The sequence below is a fragment of the Lucilia sericata genome, unplaced genomic scaffold, assembly GCF_015586225.1.
Source record: "Lucilia sericata isolate MDLA Ls3-8-SP2 unplaced genomic scaffold, ASM1558622v1 Contig001264F_arrow, whole genome shotgun sequence".
NCBI classification, from domain to species: Eukaryota; Metazoa; Arthropoda; class Insecta; order Diptera; family Calliphoridae; genus Lucilia; species Lucilia sericata.
The window spans coordinates 119,629-140,458 of record NW_023995217.1 but is presented as its reverse complement, the minus strand read 5'-3'; the positions used below and the strand labels follow the sequence as shown (position 1 = coordinate 140,458).

The following is a 20,830-nucleotide window of genomic DNA, read 5'->3' as shown; positions in this document are numbered from 1 at the left end:
TGTTCTAGTTCTGTTCTAGTTCTGTTCTAGTTCTGGTTCTAGTTCTGTTTCTAGTTCTGTTCTAGTTCGGTTCTAGTTCTGTTCTAGTTCTGTTCTAGTTCTGTTCTAGTTCTGTTCTAGTTCTGTTCTAGTTCTTTCTAGTTCTAGTTCTGTTCTAGTTCTGGTTCTAGTTCTGTTCTAGTTCTGTTCTAGTTCTGTTCTAGTTCTGTTCTAGTTCTGTTCTAGTTCTGTTCTGTTCTAGTTCTGTTCTAGTTCTGTTCTATTATGTTCTAGTTCTGTTCTAGTTCTGTTCTAGTTCTGTTCTGTTCTGTTCTGTTCTAGTTCTGTTCTAGTTCTGTTCTAGTTCTGTTTAGTTCTGTTCTAGTTCTGTTCTAGTTCTGTTCTAGTTCTGTTCTAGTTCTGTTCTAGTTCTGTTCTAGTTCTGTTCTAGTTCTGTTCTAGTTCTGTTTAGTTCTGTTCTAGTTCTGTTCTAGTTCTGTTCTAGTTCTGTTCTAGTTCTGTTCTAGTTCTGTTCTAGTTCTGTTCTAGTTCTGTTCTAGTTTCTTCTAGTTCTCTTCTAGTTCTGTTCTAGTTCTGTTCTAGTTCTGTTCTAGTTCTGTTCTAGTTCTGTTCTAGTTATGTTCTGTTCTAGTTCTGTTCTAGTTCTGTTCTAGTCTGTTCTAGTTCTGTTCTGTCTAGTTCTGTTCTAGTTCGTTCTAGTTCTGTTCTAGTTCTGTTCTAGTTCTAGTTCTAGTTCTAGTTCTGTTCTAGTTCTGTTTAGTTCTGTTCTAGTTCTGTTCTAGTTCTGTTCTAGTTCTGTTCTAGTTCTGTTCTAGTTCTGTTCTAGTTCTGTTCTAGTTCTGTTCTAGTTCTGTTCTAGTTCTGTTCTAGTTCTGTTCTGTTCTAGTTCTGTTCTAGTTCTGTTCTAGTTCTGTTCTAGTTCTGTTCTAGTTCTGTTCTGTTCTAGTTCTGTTCTAGTTCTGTTCTAGTTTGTTCTAGTTCTGTTCTAGTTCTGTTCTAGTTCTGTTCTAGTTCTGTTCTAGTTCTGTTCTAGTTCTGTTCTAGGTCTGTTCTAGTTCTGTTCTAGTTCTGTTCTAGTTCTGTTCTAGTTCTGTTCTAGTTCTGTTCTAGTTTGTTCTAGTTCTGTTCTAGTTCTGTTCTAGTTCTGTTCTAGTTCTGTTCTAGTTCTGTTCTAGTTCTGTTCTAGTTCTGTTCTAGTTCTGTTCTAGTTCTGTTCTAGTGTTCTAGTTCTGTTCTAGTTTGTTCTGTTCTAGTTCTGTTCTAGTTCTGTTCTAGTTCTGTTCTAGTTCTGTTCTAGTTCTGTTCTAGTTCTGTTCTAGTTCTGTTCTAGTTCTGTTCTAGTTCTGTTCTAGTTCTGTTCTAGTTCGTTCTAGTTCTGTTCTAGTTCTGTTCTAGTTCTGTTCTAGTTCTGTTCTAGTTCTGTTCTAGTTCTGTTCTAGTTCTGTTCTAGTTCTGTTCTAGTTCTGTTCTAGTTCTGTTCTAGTTCTGTTCTAGTTCTGTTCTAGTTCTGTTCTAGTTCTGTTCTAGTTCTGTTCTGTTCTAGTTCTGTTCTAGTTCTGTTCTAGTTCTGTTCTAGTTCTGTTCTAGTTCTGTTCTAGTTCTGTTTTCTAGTTCTGTTCTAGTTCTGTTCTAGTTCTTTAGTTCTAGTCTGTTCTAGTTCTGTTCTAGTTCTGTTCTAGTTCTGTTCTAGTCTCTGTTTCTAGTTCTGTTCTAGTTTCTAGTTCTGTTCTAGTTCTGTTTAGTTCTGTTCTTTAGTTCTGTTCTAGTTCTGTTCTAGTTCTGTTCTAGTTCTGTTCTTAGTTCTGTTCTAGTTCTGTTCTAGTTCTGTTTAGTTCTGTTCAGTTCTGTTTCTAGTCTGTTCTAGTTCTGTTCTATTCTGTCTAGTTCTGTTCTAGTCCTTGTTCTAGTTCTGTTCTAGTTCTGTTCTAGTTCTGTTCTAGTTCTGTTCTTGTTCTAGTTCTGTTCTAGTTCTGTTCTAGTTCTGTTCTAGTTCTGTTCTAGTTCTGTTCTAGTTCTGTTTCTAGTTCTGTCTAGTTCTGTTCTAGTTTGTTCTAGTTCGTTCTAGTTCTGTCTGTTCTGTTCTAGTTCTGTTTCTGTTCTTGTTCTAGTGTCTGTTCTCGGTCTGTTCTAGTTGTTCTAGTTCTGTTCTAGTTCTGTTCTAGTTCTGTTCTAGTTCTGTTTCTAGTCTGTTCTAGTTCTGTTCTAGTTCTGGTCTAGTTTCTCTTCTAGTTCTCTTCTAGTTCTGTTCTAGTTCTCTTCTAGTTCTGTTGTAGTTAACAGTTCTGTTGTAGTTAAGTTCTAGTTCCTTCCTGATATATATTTTCACTTCTAAAATATATTATTTTTCTGCTAACATAATACATAAGTGACAAATATTTTTACTGGCTTTTATATTTTTTGCGAGGTAATAATTCACTTAATATCTGCTCTTTTTTATCTCAGACAAACAATAGAAATTTATCAAATTGTCCCCTGTGGGTGTAAAATGGAAATTATTTATTAAGAAATATAATTTATTATCGTGTGTATAATTAATTTAATGATTGTATGAGATTTTCTTTTTGGCTTTACGGCACATACACATACACACACACTCAACCACGTCTCGATAAATAAATAATTCCTATATAAAGCAAAGAAAAAATTTTACAGGGTCATCTATTATGCAGCATTTAATTGGTTAAAGTAGATTTTTAATAAATCATTTATGAACAACAATAAAGAGAGCACATTTATGCTGACAAACTGATACCATCACTAGTTAGTTTCAAACCATAAAGTGGAATATTGTAACTAACGATGGCTTTTAATAACAACATTTTTGTCTTTTTTATCCAACTTCTTATACCAAAGGTAACCAGTATTTTCTTTGTAAATATAACAATAGCTTTTTAGCCCAAACTCTTGAACTTTTGAGAACATGTGTATTTTTTCCATAAATAAATAGCAACTTTGGAAAATTTTCTTTTGTTATACTTAGTTTGTAGTAATCTTTACAATTGTGGGTTACTTGGGCGTTTGTTTTGGTTGTAGGTGTTATATTGAGCTAAAAGTTTGTATTTTCTTAAGCACACACACACACAAACTTTCTTTTGTTTCCTTCTTATATGTGCTTATGGAGCAGCTTTGACATCGACAGGCTTACAAACCTTGTAGTTGTGGTAGAACATGTATATAATTTATTCATTAAAAGCCATTAGCTAAAGAAAAGGTTATCACAAGCCAACATGTTTTACTTCTTTGGCTTATTGTTCTCAATTGTAGCTAAGATTTAGTTGAAAAGAAAAAGGTTTAGATGAATGGGGGAAAAGTATTCAAGTAAAACTAGAAGCTGTTGTATAAATATCTTGTGAACAAAATTTTTCCTTAAAAAATAAATAATATTTTATATCACTCTGCGTATACTTAATATTTTTCTTAATTATTTTACTTTACAACACTCATACGTTCTGTTGACCCCTATTTTTTTATTAATATTTTTAAATTTCCTTTTAACAATTAACTAATTTTTGGAATTTATTTTCTTTTATCTTTAAGGTTGTGCTTTCTTAACATATTTTACACCAGATAGCACTACGGCTTCTACCTCACCAACTGCCTTAACAACAACAGCAGCAGCTGCATCCATTTTAAATGATAAACAAGCTTTAACAGGGGTAAGTAACATTAACACCTTGTCGTTATTCTTTTTTTTTTCTTTTCTTAGTAGCAATTCCTCGCCATCCTGCTTATAATGTTAGTTTTAAAGCAAATTATAACAATCATAAATGTTGTTTTATACACTTTGTTCTTTATTTATTTTAGCTTGGCTATTTTTTTTTATATCCTGTCCCATCTCTTAGTGTCCTTTAAGTGTTTGCATAAATTATGTTTCTTTTTTCATTTCAAACTTTCTTTGTTTGTTGAAGTTTAGACATAAATATTTAAATACTGTTTTTTGTATTGTGTTCTTATTTAAATAGTGTTTGCTTATTTTTAATTATTATAAATTAGTTTGCTTTTTTTTGTTATTAAGAAAAATTGTGTTAAGAGGATAAATCTTAGCTGGAAAAACAATTTAAGTTTTACACTTAATTTTCATTAGTTTCATTATGATTAATATGATTGCGAAATGTACTTATGTGACCTTTAAAAGGACAAACGTAGAAGCAGAAATATTTTAGAAATATATGTTGTGAGAACAAAATTCAATTCGTTTTAGAAAGTGGTAGGGACAGTTTTCTTTAAAAAAGGGTCTTGTTGAAAAATTTTCTTCATAGAAGTGTTTTGTCAAAAAAGTTTTCGTTAGAAACGTGATTTGTACAGATAGTTTTCTTTAGAAAAATGTCTTTTTTAGACAGTTTTCTTTCGAAAAGCGTCTTGTACAGACATATTTCCTTAGAGAAAATGTTTTGGACAGACAGTTTTCTCTAGTAAAGTGTCTGGTATAGACAGTTTTCTTTAGAAAAGTGTCTGGTATAGACTGTTTTCTTTAGAAAAGTAAGTTGTACGGAAAGTTTTCATTAGAAAAGTGAATTGTCGAGACAGTTTTGTTTAGAAAAGTGTCTACTACAGACAGATTTCCTTAAAGAAGGGTTTTGAACAGACGGTTTTCTATAGAAAAGTGTTTTGTATAGACAGTTTTCTTTAGAAAAGTGTGTTGTACAGACAGTTTTCTTTAGAAAAGTGTTTTGTACAGACAGTTTTCTTTAGAAAAGTGTCTTATACAGACATTTTTCTTTAGAAACGTGTCTTGTACAGATAGTTTTCTTTAGAAAAGTGTCATGTACAAACAGTTTTCTTTAGTAAAGCGTCTTGTACAGACAGTTTTCTTTAGAAAAGTGTCTTGTACAGACAGTTTTCTTTAGAAAATTGTGTTATACAGACAGCTTTCTTTAGATAAGTGTCTTGTATAGACAGTTTTCTTTAGAAAAGTGTCTTGTACAGACAGTTTTCTTTAGAAAAGTGTCTTGTACAGACAGTTTTCTTTAGAAAAGTGTCTTGTACAGACAGTTTTCTTTAGAAAAGTGTCTTGTATAGACAGTTTTCTTTAAAAAAGTGACTTGTACAGACAGTTTTCTTTAGGAAAGTGTCTTGTACGGACAGTTTTCTTTAGAAAAGTGTATTGTACAGACAGTTTCCTTTAGAAAAGTGTCTTGTATAGATAGTTTTCATTAGAAAAATGTCTTGTACAGACAATTTTCTTTAGGGAAGTGTTCTGTACAGACAATTTTCTTTAGGAAAGTGTCTATAGACAGTTTTCTTTAGATAAGTGTCTTGAATAGACAATAACTGTCTTGTACAGACAGTTTCCTTTAGAAAAGTGTCTTGTACGGACAGTTTTCTTTAAAAAATGTCTTGTACAGACAGTTTTCTTTAGAAAAGTGTCTTGTACAGACAGTTTTCTTTAGAAACGTGTCTTGTACAGACAGTTTTCTTTAGAAAAGTGTCTTGTACAGACAGTTTTCTTTAAAAAAGTGACTTGTACAGACAGTTTTCTTTAGAAAAGTGTCTTGTACAAACAGTTTTCTTTAGAAAAGTGTCTTGTATAGACAGTTTTCTTTATATAAGTGTCTTGAATATGCAATAACTGTCTTTTACAGACAGTTTCCTTTAGAAAAGTGTCTTGTATAGATAGCTTTCATTAGAAAAACGTCTTGTACAGTGTCTTGTACGGACAGTTTTCTTTAAAAATGTCTTGTACAGACAGTTTTCTTTAGAAAAGTGTCTTGTACAGACAGTTTTCTTTAGAAAATTGTCTTATACAGACAATTTTCTTTAGGAAAGTATCTTGTACAGACGGTTTTCTTTAGAAAAGTGTTTTGAACATACAGTTTTCTTTAAAAAAAGTGTCTTGTATAGACAGTTTTCTTTAGATAAGTGTCTTGTACAGATAGTTTTCTTTAGAAAAGTATGTTGTATGGTCTGTTTTCTTTAGAAAAGTGTCTTGTATGGACAGTTTTCTTTACAAAAGTGTCTTGTACAAACAGTTTTCTTTAGAAAAGTGTCCTGTACAGGCAGTTTTCAATAGAAAAGTGTCTTTTCAAGAAAGTTTTCTATAAAAAAAGTGTCTTGTCGAGACACGGTTTTCTATAGAAAAGTGTCTTGTCGAGTCTGGTATAGACAGTTTTCTTTAGAGAACTGTCTTGTCTTGTAGTTTTCTATACAGAAGTGTACTTTATTACATATAGTTTTCTTTAAAAAAGTGTCTTGTTAAGACAATTTTTTTACTCCGCACTACCATTCGTATGTGTAATATTTTTCCATTAAATAACAATCATACGTACTGTTGTTTTCCATGTATACAAAGGTAAACAAATTTTTGCCAATGTATGTATGTACTTGTTTTCAATTATTTACATTTATATTTTCATTTAAATTAGATTATTTAGTTTAAAATAACATTTTAACTTTCCACTATTTTAAAATATTTATTTTTTTTTATAATATTTTATTTTCTAATTTATTATTTAGTCGATAACATATTTTTGGTGCGTTTTAAAAATGTATTTTTAACATGTTTATTTATAAGTTTTATAACTACATATGCATTTATTTATTAAACGCAAACATATCTTGTTAATAATTTATTATATTTATTTATTGAGCCATAAATTAAAAACCTTTAAATATTTTAACACTTATGCAGACATTTCAAAATTCACTTAAAAGGGGAAATTTAAATAAAACTAAGCAGTAGGTATAATGAATGTAATACTTTGAGCTGTATTAAAAATGAGCTACATTTTGTTGTAAGCTAAAAAATTTGAGGATAAAAAAGCGAAATCTTTTTTGTCGAAAATTCTGAAACTTGTCCAGAGATTGAAGGCTTCTACAATGTACTAAGTTCACACTGTGTTGGTTCCCAATGTTCTAGCTTAACCTTTTAACTACCCTGCAGGATATGCTATCATTAAACATCCTTTTTCCCGTAGTGTCCCTTAAACATTCGTTGTTTATCTTTTTTTAAAGACCACTTGTATTTGTTTTAATTTATGACTTTTTTAAATAATTTTTATGCATTTATGTTTTTTTTTTCGTTATTTAATATTTATTATTGCAGCTAATGCTGCTAAATATTTCTACAGCAGACATACGCCAAACATTTAAAAACATAAATAACAATTTAGGATTTTTAATATTTCGAGGCTAAAAATATTAATGGCATTTAAAAGGATTAAAACAAATAATTGTAAAGGGATTTTATTTCAGATTTTTGAAAAAAAATCTATAAAAGAGGAACAAGGGAAGGGTAATACACGTGAATTCCAAGCTCCATTTTTTACTAAACTAGAACTAGACTGTAGACTATAGTATAGCCTATAGACTAGTTTATAGACTAGACTATAGACTAGACTATAGACTAGACTATAGACTAGACTATAGACTAGAACTAAGACTAACTATAGACTAGTTTATAGACTAGACTATATACTAGACTATAACTAGACTATATACTAGACTATAGACGAGACTACAGACTAGACTATAGGACTAGACTATAGAATAGGCAATAGACTAGACTAAAGAGTAGACTATAGACTAGACTATAGGCTAGACTATAGACTAGACTGAAAGACTAACTATAGACTAGACTATAGACTAGACTATAGACTAGACTATAGACTAGACTATAGACTAGAACTATAGACTAGACTATAGACTAGACTATAGACTAGACTAGACTAACTATAGACTAGAACTATAGACTAGACTATAGACTAGACTATAGACTAGACATAGACTAGACTATAGACTAGACTATAGACTAGACTAGACTAGACTATAGACTAGGACTATAGACTAGACTATAGACTAGACTATAGACTAGACTATAGACTAGACATAGACTAGACTATAGACTAGACTAGACTATAGACTAGACTATAGACTAGACTATAGACTAGGACTATAGACTAGACTATAGACTAGACTATAGACTAGACTATAGACTAGACTATAGACTAGACTATAGACTAGACTATAGGACTAGACTATAGACTAGACAATAGACTAGACTATAGACTAGACTATAGACTAGACTATAGACTAGACTATAGACTAGACTATAGACTAGACTATAGACTAGACTATAGACTAGACTATAGACTAGACTATAGACTAGACTATAGACTAGACTATAGACTAGTCCATAGACGAGACTATAGACTAGTCCATAGACTAGACTATAGACTAGTCCATAGACTAAACTATAGACTAGTCCATAGACTAAACTATAGACTAGTCCATAGACTAGACTATAGAATAGACTAAACTATAGACTAGACTATAGACTAGACTATAGACTAGACTATAGACTAGATTATAGACTATCCTATAGACTAGACTATAGACTAGACTATAGAATAGACTATAGACTAGACTATAGACTAGACTATAGACTAGACTATAGACTAGACTATAGACTAAACTATAGACTAGACTATAGACTAGACTATAGACTAGACTATAGACTAGACTATAGACTAGACTATAGACTAGACTATAGACTAGACTATAGACTAGACTATAGACTAGACTATAGACTAGACTATAGACTAGACTATAGACTAGACTATAGACTAGACTATAGACTAGACTATAGACTAGACTATAGACTAGACTATAGACTAGACTATAGACTAGACTAGACTAGACTATAGACTAGACTATAGACTAGACTATAGACTAGACTATAGACTAGACTATAGACTAGACTATAGACTAGACTATAGACTAGACTATAGACTAGACTATAGGACTAGACTATAGGACTAGACTATAGACTAGACTATAGACTAGACTAAGACTAGACTATAGACTAGGACTATAGACTAGACTATAGACTAGACTATAGACTAGACTAATAGACTAGACTATAGACTAGACTATAGACTAGACTATAGACCTAGACTATAGACTAGACTATAGACCTAGACTATAGACTAGACTATAGACTAGACTATACAGACTATAGACTACTAGACTAGACCTATAGACCTAGACTATAGTACTAGACCATAGACTAAAACTATAGTCCTAAACTTAGACTATTAGGAGTCCAGACTATAGATCTAGACGCTATCTGGCCTACCTTGATCCGGATTTTCTTTGTTTTTAAATACTGCTGTCATATCATAAGTTTTATTAGTCCTTTAAATTTGCATAAATTATAATAAAGTTTTTAAGCCTTTTTTCTTAAATCATTTGCCCTCAAATTCATTGATCTAGAAACCTGATTTTAAGAATATAAGCAATATTTTGAAATTGGGAAAATAACAATAGTTTATTAAATTCCCAAAATCTTTGCTGAAAAATATGCCACAAAATCTTGCTAAATAGAGCAGAAATATAATAAAGAAATCAATTTCTTTCCCACTTTTCTCTATTTACCAAAAGAACAAAGCATTTGCTGGTGTCTTAACTTTTGAATATTTATAAGTCAAGCTATAAGAAAAACATATAGAAATTATTATTAAAATAAGCAAAAGTCTTGCAGGATAAAACTTCTTGTTTGCAGAGTTTCTTTTGAGAGTGTAAGACTTCTATTGTTTTTTTTTCTAGAGGTTTGTTTGGATTTCTTCTAACAACAATATCTAATTTGTTTTCTTGTATAGTTTATGGTGAATTTAATTTTTGCAAAATGCAGCTGTTTTCTGGGCTGCATTTCCATCTTAATATTATTCATATTGTAGGGAGAAAGAGAAAAACTAAATAAAATATAGTTTATTTTGTTATTGCAATTTTATCAATAAATTTTGTAACTAAAATTGTATACATCTTGTTCTGGTTTTTATTATTATTATTTATAAACATATTTTTGCAAGTCAAATCAAAAATGAACGAAATGTAAAGCAACAACTGTTTTTTTTTACTGCAGTGAAATATTCATGGCCCAATGATGATGATCATGAGCATGATGTACTTACACATGTTGCAACAGGGAAGAGTATAGGAAAAAATGTTATTGTTTCTGGCAGAAACAAATGTTGTACAGTTAGACAAACCAAAGTGCTGGAGAAATAACAACCGAAAAAATCAGGAAATAGTTTTTTATTAGAATTGACAGAAAAACCTTTTGTTTTTCAGACTATTTGATTTGTTAAGGATTTGCATACATACGTACAAGTAAACATTTGGTAGTTGGAATATTTTGAATATAAAATTTATTGTTTTGTTAGAAAAAGGAAGAGATTTTTTTTTTCAATTTTAAAAATAAACAACAAAATTTCTTTATCAATTTTAAATAAATAATAAATATTTTAAAACAAATTTAATTAATTCTGTAGCCAAGAGTTTAAATATTCTCCTAAAAATATGCAAATATGTTTTGACGTATGATTTATATGCATTTGTTGCATATTACTCAAACGCTTCATAGAACTTCCTATTTTTATTTTCTTCCTCCTAAAACTATGCTATATTCTTTTACTATTCAATTGACCACCATTATTACTTGTCACAAAAGTTTTTTTTAGAAACTTTAATTTTATACAAAAAAGCCGACCGGCATTTTTAACAGCATTGATATTAGCATAAAACTTCCTTTTTGTATTTTTCTCTAAAATAAAAACTTTTTCTTTAAACAAACTTTTTTTCTTTTTGTTTTCGAAGAGAAAAAAAAAAAAGCACCAACTAAAATGTCTTTTAAACTTTCTTTACTTTTGGCTAAAGGAACAAATTCTGTTTATCTAGATCTAGTTATGCTTTTGCTTATGAATTTTTTAAAGATTTTTTTTTGTTGCTATATTAAAGGAAAAGAAAAGGAAATCATTGTAAAACAAAAATTCTAACAGTTTGCAAAAAAAAGGACACCAGACTTCTTTAGTTTTTTTTTTAAGGATTTCTTTATAAGTTTGGCATAATGTTTGATGGCATATTCAAATTATGTTTGAAGGTATGCACACTACACCATTTTGAAGAAGAACTCGACTTTTAGGATTCCAAAAAAATCAAATTGCTGATCAGCAGCTTCAGATTTTCTAAAGGAAATAATCGAGCTGCTCATGAACTAAAGATTTTCTAAACAAAATGATCAAGCAGATTAGCAACTCCAGATTTTCTTAAGAAAGTGATCGAGCTGATCACCAACTCCATATTTTCTTAAGAAAGTGATCGAGCTGATCAGCAGCTCAAGATTTTCTAAACAAAATGATCTAGATGTTCAGGAGTTTCAGATTTTCTTAAGAAAATGATCGAGCTGATCTGCAGCTCAAGATTTTCTAAAGAAAATGATCGAGCTGATTCCAGATTTTCTTAAGAAAGTGATCGAGCTGATCAGCAACTCCAGATTTTCGAGCTGATCTGCAGCTTAAGATTTTCTAAAAAAAAATGATCGAGCTGATCAGCAACTCCAGATTTTCTAAAGAAGATCATTGCTGATCAGCAATTCCAGATTTTATTAAGAAAATGATTGAGCTGATCAGCAGCAAATGATCGAGCTGATCAGCAACTACAGATTTTTAAAAGAAAATGATCGATCTGATCAGAAACTCCAGATTTTCTTAAGAAATTGATCGAGCTAATCATAAACTCCAGGTTTTCCTAAGAAAATGATTGAGCTGATCAGCAATTCAAGATTTTTGTAAGGATATGATCGTGCTGATCAGCAACTCTAGATTTTCTTTAGACATTGATCGAGCTAATCAGAAACTTAAGATTTTCTTATGACAATAGTTGAGCTGATCATGTGATCAAGATTTTCTAAAGTAAATGATCGAGCTGATCAGTAACTCTAGATTTTCTTAAGACCTGATCAGTAACTTCAGATTTTCTTATGAAAATGATCGAGCTGATCAGCAACTTCAGATTTTCTTAAGAAAATACTTGAGCTGATCACGAGATCAAGAGTTTTTAAAGAAAATTCTTGAGCTGATCATAAGATCATGCTCGATCTGATCAGCAACTCCAGATTTTTAAAAAAAAATGATCGACCTGATCAGCAGCACAAGATTTTTTTTTTCTAAATAAAATGTTTGAGCTGATCATGAGATCAAGATTTTCTAAAGAAAATACTCTAGCTGCTCATGAGCTCAAGATTTTCTAAAGAAAATACTCGAGCTGTTCACGAGTTCCGGATTATCTAAAGAAAGTGATCGAGCTGCTCACGAGCTCAAGTTCAGATTCCTTTCCAACTCAAGATTTTGTGAAGAAATAGCTTGAGCGGATCATGAGCTCAAGATTTGTAAGGAAAACGCTTGTGCTGATCTTGAGATCAATATTTCCTAATGAAAATACTCGAGCTGCTCACGAGCTCAAGTTTTTCTAAAGATAATACTCGAGCTACTCACGAGCTCAAGATTTTCTAAAGAAAATACTCGAGCTGCTTACGAGTTCCGGATTATCTGAAAAATTTCAAAACAAATTTTTGATATAAAGATCCTTTAAGTCGACCTTGATGGTTTATAATATTTTATTTTGACATCTTTTTTCTGCGCTTACTTACTTTTGACAAACGATAAAAATCAAGTGGTTTTCAAATGTAGATGCAACAACAAAAAACCATCAGAAATACGAACAGCAGCAAAGAAATCATAACGGAAATTTTTCAAATTTATAAAAAAAAATATTTAGAAAAGAAATTGTTACTTCTTAAAAAACTAAAAAAAACTTCTTTGTATTCCTCCCCCAAAAGTCCTTGCAAACGGAAGTCTTAGTATTTGCATGTTTTAAAAAGCAATAACAGCAAATATAAGAAAAATTGTGAGTTCTTTCTTTTTTTTTTCTTTCTCCATAAAGCAAGATTTATTTAAAGATTAGATTTTTTTGGTGTTTACTTTGTTAGATTTTTCTTTAGCAGTTTTAAAATAAAGGAAATGAGAAATTTATATGCCAAAAAGTTTTCTATGAATTGTAATACTATTTCCGTTTTCTTAAACACAACCCTCCTCGACTGCTCAACCATACTCGGCTGCTTTGCCCCTAGAAATAGGCACCATATCATGTTTTAAACAATGATAATTGTATGAAAAAAAAACAAAAAATGCTCTACATTACTTTGTTATACTTAACAAAAATTCACGGATGTTACTTGCTTAAGTTTTGCTATGCTTTTCAGTGCAAACTTTTAAACCACATAGGAAGCGCCCGTAAGTATGCAATCATAATAATAGTTATAATATTTGTTGATGATTGCATAGTTTAAATGATTCTTTTTTGGATTTTATAAGTAAAAGTTAATGGCAGTGTAAGTGTGTGTGTTCGTCAGAGTTGGTGTTTTACTTGCTAAATATATTATTTTTGAAGTTAAGTGTTGAAATCAAGAGCATAATTTTAGGTGTTTAGTTTAAATGAAATACATGATAACATGAAAATTGCATGCCTAGAGAATTTTACTAAATGATTTAACATGCTTAATATTTTTTTGTAAACAAGCACGTTATAAAATACTCGATTTATGTTTAAAAATTTGTTAAAGAAAAATCAGGTTGTGGTGAATAAGAAATTTTCTTTCTTTGCACTTTATAACCCTCAACAAAGTTTTAAAATTTTCAGAATTTAAACTTAAACTTTTCACCACACAATTTAAAAATTTCTCTAAAACTAAAACTTTTATCAATATAAATTGAAATATGGCTTAAATACTCGCAGACTGACCAAATAAATTTGTCTGACAGCATTGTTAACCTCCAGTCTGGGCTAAAAATATTTAGAGGAAAATTCTGAAAAAAAAAACAAAATAAAAACCGGCAATGTTTCTTGTTAAAAGGCTCGGATGGTTAAATTTAAAGGTAAATGAAACACCAGCCTTTTGAATTTTTCCTTTACACTCTATTAAAGCAACAGAAAAATAGCAACAACTAAAACCACAGAAAAACGTTTACTGAAAGTAACAATCATGGCTAAAACAAATAACAAGAAATAGAAACAAAAGCAAACAAAAATGGTAAACTGTCGGCAGAGAGCTAAAAGATAGGGAAAGGAGGCAATGGAAAGTTAAAAAAATTAAGTAAATAAAACGTCTACAATCAGTTAGAGTTAAAAGGAAACCACATGTAAAGCTCAGGTAATAAAAATGCAACACTGATTAATGTCCAGGTTTAATTTTTCTGGTTTTTTGGGGGGAACAATTTTTTTCTTTAAATACTGGCCACAAAATATTTAGTTTCTTCTAGGATAATTATCTTTAACAGGAAGAAAGAAATCAACTTATAAAGCTAATGTAAACAACATATACTTTATACTTTATACATTATACTTTATACTTTATACTTTATTCTTTATACTTTATACTTTATACTTTATACTTTATACTTTATACTTTATATACTTTATACTTTATACTTTATACTTTATACTTTATACTTTATACTTTTATACTTTATAACTTTATACTTTTATACTTATTATACTTACTACTTTATACTTATAACTTATATACTTTATACTTTATACTTATACTTTATACTTTATACTTAATACTTAATACTTTATACCTTTATACTTATACTTATACTTTATATACTTTATACTTTACTACTTTATACTTTAGTACTGTATACTTTATACTTATACTTAATAATTAATACTTTATACTTGAATACTTTATACTTATCTTTATACTTTATACTTATACCTTTATACTTTAGCTTGATACTTAATACTTAATACTTTAAGACTTATACTTTATACTTTAGATACTTATACTTTAATACTTTATACTTATCCTTTATACTTTATACTTTATAACTTATACTTCAATACTTAATACTTTATACTTTATACTTTATAACTTTATACTTTATATACTTTATACTTTATTACTTTATACTTTAGACTTTATACTTTATACTTTATACTTTATACTTTATACTTTATACTTTATATACTTTATACTTTATACGTTATACTTTATACTTTATACTTATAACGTTATACTTTAATACTTTATACTTTATACTTTATACTTTATACTTTATACTTTATACTTTATACTTTATACTTTATCTTTATACTTTATACTTTATACTTATACTTTATACTTTATACTTTATACTTTATACTTACTTTATACTTTATACTTTATACTTTATACTTTATACTTTATACTTTATACTTTATACTTTATACTTTATACTTATACTTTATACTTTATACTTTATACTTTATACTTTATACTTTATACTTTATACTTTATACTTTATACTTTATACTTTATACTTTATACTTATACTTTATACTTTATACTTTATACTTTATACTTTATACTTTATACGTTATACTTTATACTTTATACTTTATACTTTATACTTTTATACTTTATACTTTATACTTTATACTTTATACTTTATACTTTATACTTATACTTTATACTTTATACTTTATACTTTATTACTTTATACTTATACTTTATACTGTATACTTTATACTTACTTTATACTTTATACTTTATACTTTATACTTTATACTTTATACTTTATACTTTATACTTTATACTTTATACTTTATACTTTATACTTTATACTTTATACTTTATACTTTATACTTTATACTTTATACTTTATACTTTATACTTTATACTTTATACTTTATACTTTATACTTTATACTTTATACTTTATACTTTACTTTTACTTATACTTTATACTTTATACTTTATACTTTATACTTTATACTTTATACTTTATACTTTATACTTTATACTATACTTTTATAATTATACTTTATACTTTCATACTTTATACTTTATACTTTATACTTTATACTTTATACTTTATACTTTATACTTTATACGTTATACTTTATAATTTATACTTATACTTTATACTTTATACTTTATACTTTAATACTTTATTACTTATACTTTATACTTTATACTTTATACTTTATACTTTATACTTTATACTTTATACTTTATACTTTAGACTTTATACTTTTACTTATACTTTATACTTTATACTTTACTTTATACTTTATACCTTTATACTTTATACTTTATACTTTAATACTTTATACTTTATACTTATACTTTATACTTTATACTTTATACTTTATACTTTATACTTTATACTTTATACTTTATACTTTATACTTTATACTTTATATTTTATTCGACAATAAGTTATTCTGATAGGATCACATTTGTTGGGAATCGAACCCATGAACTGCGGATTGACAGACTACAACATTACCAACTAATCTACCGCCTACAATTAAAAACTAAACCTACGTTCTCGTTTTACGTTTGGTTAAAATTTATAAAAAAATCTTAAACAAATTACCAAGTCTGGACGCTTAACTGAGCTGTGTAAGCATTCAATTTCTTTTCCACTTTCCCCCTCCAACAAGGAGGAAATAAAAATATTTCTGCTTACATTGTTGTTATCTTACAATATAAAACGGGGAAAATACAGCAAAACTTAAGCCACAAAAACACACCAAGACCTCAAACTCGAATAAAAACAAAAATAAAACTGAATAAAAATGTTAAAGAAAAAATTCTTTGCCATTTTTATTTTTTTTTGGCAGAATGTTTTTAAATCAGCAAAATTTAACCGCAGCATGCAATTAATCAAGCCCAAACCTCAAGCCGGGCAAGTAAAAAAAAAACTGCAAATAAAATCGGCAACATACCAAACAATACCAACCAACACACATCGCAGGCCAAAAAAAAAGAATGAATGAGGCTAAGCCTCATGCAAAAATAAAACGCCAAGCGCCAAATATAAAAAAAAATACTGAAAAGAAACCAAACAATTTATATTATAAAACCCAGAAAAAACGAGGAAAAAACAACAGATTCAAAGGAAAGACATATTTGCAAACTACCCGAAGACTAACGTAGATATCAAGCCGATTTTTTTCTATATCCTGGCCCAGGGTGGTTGGTGTAGGTGACCACATTGTAAAACTACAAAAAAAGCCTTAACAACAACAATATTTCACTGCTTATAACATCAACAGCAAAGTAAACTGGAAAATGTTTGTTTTTGTTCATTTAGCAGTGAGTTACGAAATACAAACAATTACTCTCAAACGCCCCAGCACCATCTACTCTCTTTTTTTTTTTGGACAGCAAACAAAACCTAAACGAATTGTAACCATCAACGGATTTCCGATATTTATCTTATTGCCCAGTTTAGCATTTAGGACACAATAAACAAAAAACCACAATTTCAAACACTCAACCACCCCCTTTCTCATAAATTTTCCTAAAAAATCTAGGAGACTTTTAACAATTATGTTTGATTTTCAGACGTCTACATGTCTGCTTGTTTTAGACAAAAATTTCACTTAATATTTTTCAATTTTTCCCTAAAAGTTTTCCCTCCACCTCTTAGCCCTTATTTTGATGGTATCTTGTCATTGGAGTTTGTTGACTGGCTTTTCTCAACAAGCCGCCTGTTCAAAAATTATGAAGATGCTGACCATGTTGTTTTTAATAAACATGATGACATTGTTGTTGTTTGCTGCAGTTGTTTAGTCCTTGTTTGAATGAAAACGAAAATTGAGTGTTAAATGAGTTTATTAGGGTGGGAGAATAAGAACAGAAGAATTTAGCTATAAAACATGTCTAAAACATACAATATTAATTGTTAAGGGACATTTATGAGTGGCCTTCTTTATTACTTTCTTGCAGCAAGAGGACCTAAACAAAAGAAGATTTTAAGAGATTTTTTTCTTTAACAATGAAATGTAATTAAAGTGGGACCATTTTATATATTTATAACTGGAAATTGCATTTTTTAACAAAAGTTCATTTAAGGTTGACTTGAGCTTGACAAGTACTTTAATTTCTTACACAAACAATTAAATGAAATAACCAAAATTTTATCTCAACCAAATTAGAACAGAACTAGAACAGAACTAGAACAGAACTAGAACAGAACTAGAACAGAACTAGAACAGAACTAGAACAGAACTAGAACAGAACTAGAACAGAACTAGAACAGAACTAGAACAGAACTAGAACAGAACTAGAACAGAACTAGAACAGAACTGGAACAGAACTAGAACAGAACTAGAACAGAACTAGAACAGAACTAGAACAGAACTAGAACAGAACTAGAACAGAACAACAGAACTAGAACAGAACTAGAACAGAACTAGAACAGAACTAGAACAGAACTAGAACAGAACTAGAACAGAACTAGAACAGAACTAGAACAGAACTAGAACAGAACTAGAACAGAACTAGAACAGAACTAGAACAGAACTAGAACAGAACTAGAACAGAACTAGAACAGAACTAGAACAGAACTAGAACAGAACTAGAACAGAACTAGAACAGAACTAGAACAGAACTAGAACAGAACTAGAACAGAACTAGAACAGAACTAGAACAGAACTAGAACAGAACTAGAACAGAACTAGAACAGAACTAGAACAGAACTAGAACAGAACTAGAACAGAACTAGAACAGAACTGAACAGAACTAGAACAGAACTAGAACAGAACTAGAACAGACTAGAACAGAACTAGAACAGAACTAGAACAGAACTAGAACAGAACTAGAACGAACTAGAACAGAACTAGAACAGAACTAGAACAGAACTAGAACAGAACTAGAACAGAACTAGAACAAAACTAGAACAGAACTAGAACAGAACTAGAACAGAACTACAACAGAACTAGAACAGAACTAGAAAAGAACTAGAAAAGAACTAGAACAGAACTAGAACAGAACTAGAACAGAACTAGAACAGAACTAGAACAGAACTAGAACAGAACTAGAACAGAACTAGAAAGAACTAGAACAGAACTAGAACAGAACTAGAACAGAACTAGAACAGAACTAGAACAGAACTAGAACAGAACTAGAACAGAACTAGAACAGAACTAGAACAGAACTAGAAGAGAACTAGAAGAGAACTAGAACAGAACTAGAACAGAACTAGAACAGAACTAGAACAGAACTAGAACAGAACTAGAACAGAACTAGAACAGAACTAGAACAGAACTAGAACAAACTAGAACAGAACTAGAACAGAACTAGAACAGAACTAGAACAGAACTAGAACAGAACTAGAGAACTAGAACTAGAACAGAACTAGAACAGAACTAGAACAGAACTAGAACAGAACTAGAACAGAACTAGAACAGAACTAGAACAGAACTAGAACAGAACTAGAACAGAACTAGAACAGAACTAGAACAGAACTAGAACAGAACTAGAACAGAACTAGAACAGAACTAGAACAGAACTAGAACAGAACTAGAACAGAACTAGAACAGAACTAGAACAGACTAGAACAGACTAGAACAGAACTAGAACAGAACTAGAACAGAACTAGAACAGAACTAGAACAGAACTAGAACAGAACTAGAACAGAACTAGAACAGAACTAGAACAGAACTAGAACAGAACTAGAACAGAACTAGAACAGAACTAGAACAAATAGAACAGAAATAGAACAGAACTAGAACAGAACTAGAACAGAACTAGAACAGAACTAGAACAGAACTAGAACTAGAACAGAACTAGAACAGAACTAGAACTAGAACAGAACTAGAACAGAACTAGAACAGAACTAGAACAGAACTAGAACAGAACTAGAACAGAACTAGAACAGAACTAGAACAGAACTAGAACAAACTAGAACAGAACTAGAACAGAACTAGAACAGAACTAGAACAGAACTAGAACAGAACTGAAACAATAGAACAGAACTAGAAACTAGAACAGAACTAGAACCGAACTAGAACAGAACTAGAACAGAACTTAGAACCAGAACCTAGAACAGAACTAGAACAGAACTAGAACAGAAACTAGAACAGAACTAGAACAGAACTAGAAAACAGAACTAGAACAGAACTAGAACAGAACTAGAACAGAACTAGACAGAACTAGAACAGAATAGAACAGACTTAGAAACTAACCTAACTAGAACAGTAACTAAAACATCTTATTGTCCTTCCTGTTTGTCATAATAAAAGTTATATAATCAAAAATATTTTTTAATTTCTCTTTGTTGTTTTCAATTGCCTTAAATTTTCATTCCTTTTTCATTTTGTCAACCAAAAGTAATAATATTATTACTCTTTTTTATTCACCAAGTTAATAATGATCATTTCATGTTGATGAAACAACTTAAAGTATGTGGTTAAAATACCTGTTTTTTATATTTCTAACCCTTTTCAAATAAAAATAAAGTAGAAAAAAAAAAAAAAACATTGTAGACTCTTACCGTGACCACTGACAGTATCAAGCAATTTTATTATCTCAACTTAAGCTATAAAATGAAAAAGAGGAGATCCTTTTTCCACAATGACAATATTTTACGAGCAAAAAGTCAAACTGAGAAACGAAATGCTTTTTAAGCATTTTAAAATTTATTTTTATACTTTTCGGCACAAATATATTTCTTCAATATTTTTTTAGGCAAAAATGAGAGATAGAGACCAAAGCTGGATAGATGTCTATGGGATTTTATGGGCAGCTGCGGTTGAAAATTATAAAAAATTTTTAGAACTCTTATATTTAAACATTATTTTTATTATTTGGTTTACTTTTGTTTTTTTCTTTTATAAGTATGAAACTTTACGACTTGTTAATAATCAACTGGTTGGTGGCAAGAAAAGGCCCCTTTTAAGAGACAAAACAAGTAAAAAATAGTCATTATTATTGTGTACCTGAGAGCTCATTGTAAATTTAAAAGGATTTATGTTTGTTAAGACCTACTACTACTGCTGCTGATGCTATTTATATGTATCTATATGGAGCAAAGCAAAGTTAAAATAACAAATGTTTAATAAGAGTTGTAGAGAGTAAAGTGCTAAGTTAAGTGAGTAGCATTAGTAGTAATTTTACCAGTATGAATAGTCAATCCCACAGGGTAACTTGTAATAAGGTAGACAGCAAGATTCAAGTTTAATTTAGCTGCAGGTGAATCTAGGATTTCAATTTGTTTTCT

At 29.6% G+C, this 20,830-nt stretch overlaps 1 protein-coding gene across 1 annotated transcript in view; it reads left to right on the top strand.

Annotated features, from left to right (window-relative positions):
• Positions 1–3,537: 3,537 nt before the first annotated feature.
• LOC119610695 overlaps positions 3,538–20,830 on the top strand; it is a gene marked incomplete at its 5' end in the record, with an annotated part of 29,134 nt that continues 11,841 nt past the window's right edge. Inside the window, one exon of the mRNA XM_037966023.1 lies at positions 3,538–3,656. Within this exon, the coding sequence (XP_037821951.1) occupies positions 3,538–3,656 (119 nt within the window). The remainder of the gene's footprint in view (positions 3,657–20,830) is intronic.